Genomic DNA, 8,685 nt, shown 5'->3' with positions numbered 1-8,685 from the left:
AAACCAGAAACAAGATTCTTCTTCATCTCAGGAACATGAAGGACTTCCTTCAAGATAAGAGTCTTTCCAGAGGTGAAATTCAGAACAACATCTCCAACACCAGCAACATCAGATGTATGAGCATTACCCATATGCACCTTCTTATTTTCAGCATTCGTGTATGTTTTAAACATAGCACGATCATAACAGACATGGCGGGTAGCGCCAGTATCTATCCACCATCCATCAGTACCACCGACCATATTAATTTCGGTGATCATAGCAGCATATGGCTCATCAGCCACATTCACATTAATATGTGCAAGATTAGCCGGTTTAGGCCTCTTTGGATTTCTGCACTTCTTTGACATATGACCTGTTTTCCAGCAATTGAAGCAATAAAAAGGCTCAACAGCGTCATTTCTAGGAGGTGGTTGTTGCTGCTGTTGCTTAGCAATATGGCCCCTAACCGGGGTTACCATTCTTAACTCGGTTTTGAATGCGACTCTGATTCTGATTTTTTAAAGGTTTGCCCGTAGGCTTCAGAGCTGCACCGAATTTCTTTTTATTGGTGTTAGTAACAACCAATATCTTTTCTTCCTCTTTCATATCTTGTTTCCGAGATTCTTCTTCTATACGAAGACGGGTAATCAGACCCTCAATGGAAAACTCCTTTGTCTTATGACGGAGCTGATTCTTAAAGTCCTTCCAACTAGGGGGCAGCTTATCAATTATAACAGAAATTTGAAACTACTCATGTAAAGGCATACCTTCAGTTATTATCTCATGAGCAATCTTCTGCAGTTCATGTGACTGCACTTCCACTGACCTTTCATCAACCATCTGGTATTTCAAATACCTACTCACAGCATACTTCTTCACACCAGCTTCCTCAGTATCATACTTCTTACTCAGAGCCTCCCACACATCACTGGCTGTATTGTAAGTTCTGTAATAATCATACAGATCATCTTCCAAACCATTAATGATATAGTTTTTGCAAACATAATCATTATCAATCCAGAGCTGCCTATTTATTTCTAGTTGCAGCGCTTTTTCTTTAAGTTGTTCTGCCGTGGCCTTACCTTTATCAGATACAGCATCACCGTTGGTGCTAACGGTCTGTTCATTAGTTCCAGAAGCCGAAGCTTCAGCAGGAACCACAGGAATGGGCTGTTTCAAAACGTAGGCACATTTTTTAAGAGTTAGGAAGAAAAACATTTTCTGTTGCCAACGTTTGAAATGGTTACCCTCAAACTTAAACGGCCTTTCGGTAGCACCGACAGATGAATTACCAATAATCTCTTCGTTTGCCATGATATTTTCGAAACGTCTTAAAATTGTTGTAAAACGGTTTACTGAGTTAAAAAAAAACAGAAAAACGGATTTTTCAAAAAATGGCAACGAAACTATTATTGGCTGAGTCGCGTACTAGGTCGCTTTCTTTAAGACGTTTCGCGGAACTACTCGAAGAAGTGCACTGTAGTATATCAACCGCGAAGTCCCCAGGATAAAACAGCCGTTTTCAAAGAAATATCGATAAACTACTGCACTGTAGTATCGGCCAGAATAACACCAAATATGGTACGAAATATCGAACCACTCTATTGATATGCGAATATCAATTCTACGGTTTACAAACGTTCAAATTTTGAAACAACAAAAATAATTTCGAAGAAAGAAAAAGGAGAAGGAAAGAAGCAGTTTTCTCAGAATGCAGAGAAAAAGAAGTGAGTTAAAACTGAAGAAATGAAGTGGTATTTATAGGCAAGTAGGGAGCTGGAATCAGAGGATTTTTAGGAGCTGAAGGCACACGTAATTTGACCGTTTAATTGCTCAGTCAAATTTCAAAACGTGGCAAAAAATTAGGGACACGTAATTTGACCGTTTAACAGATAAAAATCTGTTCAGACTTGGTCTAAGCACATTTAACATGTGCGAATTAAGGGACACACAAAAAGAAATTTAAATTCAAAAATGTCGAATTTCGTAAGAAAGGGAGTTCACAAACAAATACCTTTCTCTCCTGATCATCCACAAACAAATCCGTCCACACAATATTCGACATTGGGCACACCCTTGGGTTTCCACCTTGTGGTATATAAACACTACCAAGTAGTGTGATTTTTCCAATGTGGGACTCAAAGAGTCTTTTTTCAATTCACACTACACATGGTTCTTGAACTTGTGTTTATTTCAATACCAAGTTCCCTCCAAATTCCTTCATCATGTTCCAACATCATCTGTTGACTTGTCATACCCAAAACCAAAGAAATTTAAATAACGATGATCAGGAGAGAAAGGTATTTGTTTGTGAACTCCAGTGGACGGATTCCATAGGTGGAATTCTGAACAACGGCGCATACCTATAATCCCTCTACATGAACCTATAATTTCAAGATTGTGATAAGGTTTGGGAAGTAAAAAATTAGGTTATGTGAAACAGAAATAGCAGAATCATCATGTAACGATGCCTCAAAATCTACGGATCGAGTTTCACGATCTGCATCTGATATGAACATAAGTCTATGAGTGTGTGTTGCAGTAGTAATTTCAAAATGCGAGTTTGCAAAGTGAGGATCCGAGATGAGAGAAAACCAAGAATTACAAACGCACTTGAAACGTAAAAGAGACTTCACCGGTAAGCTCAGGAGGATTTGGAGGATCAATTCGTGAGGCAGATACAACTGATGTGTTTTCTTCGTCTTCATCGTGAGTTTGTTTCAAATTCACATGGGTCCCATAAAAAAATGTGGACCCATATAACTTTTATGCGACCCATATAAATTTTAACCAATACAAGAGAGTGTGTTAGAATGTGTTTATTAAAGAGTGTGTTGCTAGCCCTCCTCTTATCATAATGATGATATGTATAAATTTACATAAGCTACATCTATAACAAAAAAATAAAAGTATATTTTTCTTATATGCTTTAAGTTGTTTTTTTTTTTTAAAAGCTATCTTACATATATTATAAAGAAAAATTGAAAGAAGAAAAACTAATAAAAAATGTGATGTTGTTTTTGCAAGTTAGCTTGATAAAGTCGAAAGCCAGTATTCTGTTTTCTTAGCTCTAGTATGGAGAGTGTTGGGATGAAAGGTATATTTTGTATTGGGAGGGTGTGGGCTAAAGTTTAGTGGTAGGGGTAGCAACTGGAAATGAGATTTAAATTTTCGCCTTACCGATTACTCTCGTACGCCATATGTCTTCTTATTTTATCCTTCCGTTACTTAAGTAGAGAACGTTATAAAAATGATTTATTTTTTTTAAAAAATGTCATCCGCTATTTAAGTAGCGGACATTATAAAGGTATGGTGTTTTTGGGGGTGTCCGCTACTTAAGTAGCGGACGGAGATATTTAAATAATTTTGTAAGGTGCGCGAGAAAAACTGTAGGATGGCAAAAGTAATTCTCACCGGAAATAGGATTCGCATGCAGCTCAAGTTTGTTTAGAGAATGACAGGCCAAAGATTATCTTAGTCCTTGTTTCACCTACGGAATAGTTGAGATTTGAGAGCTTCTTTTCCATTTTTATGTTCTTAAAAATGCTATTGTTTGAACTTATCTATTCGAAAGAGGAAAAAAATATCTATTTTTTGTCGGATAAAATTTTGGATTCGAACTCTGACAATTACATATTATATGTAATATTTTCTACCAACCGAGTTATGTTCTATAGATTTATTCACTCAAACGCGAAAAAACATTGATTTTTAACCATCTGGATTGAAAATGCATTTGTCACACACATACCAAATAAGTGAAACACCTTATGCTTTTTATTGTTGTTTTTCTCTTAACAACTCCCTCCCTAAAATATAAAGATAAATAATTTGAACTATTTAAGACATATATAACTTCATAAAAATAAACACAATTTTATAAGATTCAAATTTCCCATAACTAATGTACAAACAAGTCAAAGATAAATAACAATGCACTGCCAAAGCATCACTAAGACTACATACTAAAGGCATGTCGGGGTCTAAGCGTCTTACACTAACACGACACCAACACTGGTATGGTAGTTATATTCAATCACTTTCCTTCTTTTTTTTTCAAATTAATTGCACCGTCTACATATAAGTGTCATATCTGGGTGTCTGTGTATGTGCTTCATAATACGCTACTAAAGTTGAAGATGAGAAGCAGTCATAGGCTGAAAAATTGGATCATTCTTCAAAGCATCAACCAATTCAGGCCACAAGATAGCAGAAACAGTCCATGAACCATCACCTTTACCACTCTTCCTTTGATTCATATAACCAACACCAACCCTTTCAATAGAAGTATACACTGTCCCTAACAAAGGACTCCCAAATCCTAAATCAACTTCACTAACAGGAAACCTTTGTCCTGAAGAAACCACCAAGACAGGTCCATCATCCTGTCCTAATACCGCCTTTGCAAGCATCAAACCTGGCCTATGAAACTCAATCCAATCAATCAAATCCAAAAAATGTTCCTCATTACTAACCTTTGAAATTGCATCATGAACTATTTCACTTATGTTTGATAATGAACCTTCTTTCAATTCTTGAATTTTCGCCGAACCAAATGCCAAAGACAATACATTACCTATGTAATTCGACATTGATTTTTCGCTTCCACTCATTCTTTCTCTTCCATCTACTAACCAACCCATCTTGCATTTTTTATACTTACTTTGATCAATTGTGTTTATCATTATCTTCCATACATAAGCAGAGAAAGCTTCAATCTTTGTTCTTTTGGTTCCATTAACCGAAGCAAGTCTCTGCAGCATGTTAATACTCGATGCATCGATATGATAGAGACGTTTAAGCGAAATATTGTTATTCATTTTCATGTTTTGTATCTCTTCTATGGTACATTTGATGAAAATTTGATCTAAATTAGGTTGGTATTTAGGAGGCGAACGCGCGCGAAGATTTCTTGTATGATTCGGTATGCATGATATCGGTTTATTTTGTGATATTTCACACCATGATGAAATAAATTTACCAAATGAAGTTGCATCACCTAATGCATGATCAAATGTAAATGCTATTGAAATTCCGCCACAAATGAATTCAGTTACCTGAATTTGTGAAGGGAAATTCGGTTGAACCGAGACTATTTTATCTTCAAGAGTTTCATTGAGATTATAAAAATCTAAATTTTTGAGTGGAATATTTACTTGTGCTTCAATGAGTAATGAACCATTGTTGTCACAAATGATTTCAGGTTCATTGGTTTTATGATTTTGAACAATTTGGCCAGAAAAGGGATAGTAATGATTAAGTGTTTGTGCTAATGAGGTTTTAAGAGTGTTAACAAAAGATTTGAAGTTACCTAGTTTTGGTTTTTTGTAGAAATATAAGTACGTAACCGGAAAACGACCTGAAAGTAGATCAAGATTTGAGAGATTAATCACTGAAAATGGCTTTGGAAAATGATTGAGTGCTTTTACAACACTTTTCTTAATGAACTTGACTTCAAATTTTTCATATTTTGTGGCTGCAACTTCATTGAGAATATGTGACATTTTTTTTAGTGTTTCTCTTTGGTATTTTCTTTGTCTTGAGACTTATGTTTGTAATGTTCCTTAGCATATGGTTTATATAATGTGTTTCTAGTGCATGATGAACATTGATGACACCATTGTTTGAGATATTTTCTATATACACTTTACGAATATTAATATTAGTGATCATTGATCAATATATATTATGATGTCATGTCTCAAGATTAAAAGCTGATCTCATGAGAGCACTTCTTTTGTTGGAAAGTTGGTGCTTATTTCCACTCATTTTCTTCCAATGGTTGGAATCATAATATACAAAAAATTAAACTAATATGGTCAAGCTTGGTAGGGAATGGAATTTAGGAATCCAAACATAATCAATTTTACGCATAAATTGGTTCTAGCAAACAAAAACCATTATTACTATGTGGTACATTTGCACTCATATAGTGAAGGGTTAAATAGTGTTTACGCATTTATTAGCGAACTAGTTTAAAGATCCATGCATTTGTATGGGTCCACTTATTTTTATTCGATATTTGAACTTGTCATTATATTAATGTAAAAAAATTATTTTAAATTAAATATTTAAAAATTTGTTATATAATATTTTTAAAATATAAGTGGAATTATTGTGTTAATTATTTGTTGTAAACTTATTTATTCAATTTTTTATGTTTTAGTGATAAATAATGGTCCCGTGTATATTTTTAATAAAAAATTAGAAATTTTATTAGAAATATTTAGGGTAATTTAGTTAGTTTCATACTAAATAACTTTATTATATTATTATTAATTATTTTTTCCCTAGTTTTATGTATAGATTGTTATGTTTTGTTCCTATCTAAAATATATTTTGTTCCTATTTTTAAGCATATCATCTTTTTATATTTTTTATATTTATTTTAGTTTTTTTTTTGTGAACTAAGAGCATAATGACGTCAAAGGATCTAGAAGAAATCCCAACTAGGTTGGCATCCCTCGTAAATCATCATCCTGCGCCAAGTGCTCATAATAATATATATAAAACTTGCAGCGCGGTTAAAAGTAATAAGGATAAATTAGGAAATTTGGTGGTAATCGATTTTAATATATTAGTAATAGATTTCGAGTTATACTCTCTTGTAATATTTTTTCGATTATCTCCTATAATGTAATATTTTTTCGATTACCTCCTATAATGTGAAGATTCCCTATAATGTTATAGCAATTTCGGTTCACACCCCTCACTAAGTATGTCACGTCATTATTTATGTGAAATCTTAAACCACCATATATTCAATGAGGGACTAAAATAACTAAATCTTGACATTTGTTAACATTGCAAAATTAGAGGAGATAACCTGAAATAACTAAAATAACTAAATCTTAAGCGATAATTGAAAGAAAATAAAATAGACGAGATAAACTGAAATTTGTTAACATTGCGAAATATAAACTCTATTTTACCTATACATTGCAAGTGGTAATAAACTCTATTTTTCTTTTAAACATATAATTATAAATTAAAACATGTAATCAATTTAAGTCACAATTTTATAGAGATAAAAATATATTTGAGATTATTCCTTCATGTATTGAACTTTTGCTAATTAATAAAATGCAATAAGTTGGTTTGGTTCAAATATATATATGAGGAATGTTATATTTACTCTAAGAGTAAGTTATAAAAGCTACTCCAAATCACTGCATTTGATTTTAATTTCAATTAATGGCTAAAATTGATTGATCATAAAACACAAAGTGATCCTTATTTTTTTATTGTATTGAAAAATTATCAAAACACACCTTAAATAGAAGAGAATGAATCAATTATAATCATCAATTGAGACTTATTTTTTTTATCACACGGGAAAACAAGGATTTCACACACTCTGAAATGGTGTAACACTAATCGTTTGACAATCCTACTTCTTTTCATACAATTTCTATCACTTTTAATTCTTAATCATCTCTACTCTAGTGACTAGTTGAAAAATAATACAAGTGTACTCACCTCTTCCATTTGTTAGAATCAAAGATACACCAATAGGAAAAGAGAAAGACGGCTAGGGTTTCAATAGAATATTATTGCATTGCTTAACATTACAAAAAGGTTACTAAAGAATATATAATAAAACCTAATGGACTCTAAACTAACAGGCCCAATAACATAAACTATTATTTTATTATCTAACACCTACTCTCAAACTCATGATGCATCAACAAGAAGCATTATGAGTTTGTCAAACAAAATACGAAAATAAAATAAACTACCAAATAAAATAAACTTCTAACATCACCCCTCAAGCTAAAGCTTACTAAGCTTTAAGCTTGTTACAAATTAGCCCTGACAACAAATCAACCAAATTAAGATCACGATCAACGCAGCAATTTACCATCAAAGAGGGGAGAACCAAATCAAATTAATCCAACATCCAATCCAATGCAGTCCAAGCTAACCAAAAACCAAATCAATCGAACAAATTCAAACTAAACCAATCATAAGAATCAATAGGGAGAAGTGCAATCAATCAGAAGAAGTGCAATAGGGAGAAGTGCAATAGGGGGAGAAGTGCAATGCAATCAGAAGAAGTGCAATAGGGGGAGAAGTGCAATACAATCAGAAGAAGTGCAATAGGGAGAAGTGCAATACAATCAGAAAAGAAGTGCAATAGGGGGAGAAGTGCAATACAATCAGAAGAGAAGTGCAATAGGGCAAGTGCAATGCAATCAGAAGAAGTGCAATAGGGCAAGTGCAATACAATCAGAAGAAGTGCAATAGGGGGAAGTGCAATACAATCAGAAGAAGTGCAATAGGGGGAGAAGTGCAATAGGGGGAGAAGTGCAATACAATCAGAAAAAGAAGTGCAATAGGGGGAGAAGTGCAATGAAGAAGTGCAATAGGGAGAAGTGCAATACAATCAGAAAAGAAGTGCAATAGGGGGAGAAGTGCAATACAATCAGAAGAACCAACAAAATTCAAATTGTGAGACTCACCAAACAACCAAATTGTGAGCACTATCATGACTCACCAAACAAATTCAAATGGAACCAAACCAACTAAATCAAATTGAACAGAAGGAAACCAAAACTAATTAACTAACCGACATAATAACCAAACCAATAACCACGGACTGAAAACCATAAGATTTGTTGACGAAATTGGGTCCACTAGGCACCCAGGAAGAAACATATTCATGTGAGTAGGGATAAGCAAACTAACGTCTCCAAGTGGGAA

The 8,685-nt window shown here is 33.6% G+C and overlaps 1 protein-coding gene across 1 annotated transcript; it reads right to left on the bottom strand.

Moving 5' to 3' along the window:
* Positions 1-3,838: 3,838 nt before the first annotated feature.
* On the bottom strand, positions 3,839-5,526 carry LOC123907547 (coniferyl alcohol acyltransferase). Its single transcript, XM_045957854.1, has one exon. It carries the CDS (start codon positions 5,484-5,486, stop codon positions 4,110-4,112), a length of 1,377 nt encoding a protein of 458 aa, XP_045813810.1. The 5' UTR covers positions 5,487-5,526; the 3' UTR covers positions 3,839-4,109.
* Positions 5,527-8,685: the final 3,159 nt, after the last annotated feature.

The sequence above is a fragment of the Trifolium pratense genome, linkage group LG2 (genome assembly GCF_020283565.1).
Source record: "Trifolium pratense cultivar HEN17-A07 linkage group LG2, ARS_RC_1.1, whole genome shotgun sequence".
NCBI classification, from domain to species: Eukaryota; Viridiplantae; Streptophyta; class Magnoliopsida; order Fabales; family Fabaceae; genus Trifolium; species Trifolium pratense.
Note: the sequence above shows the minus strand (reverse complement) of the source record. Positions and strands in the feature narration are given on the sequence as shown.

Excerpts from the sequence above, each read along its gene's own strand:
- LOC123907547 (XM_045957854.1), bottom strand. The coding sequence starts at position 5,486 with ATGTCACATATTCTCAATGAAGTTGCAGCCACAAAATATGAAAAATTT.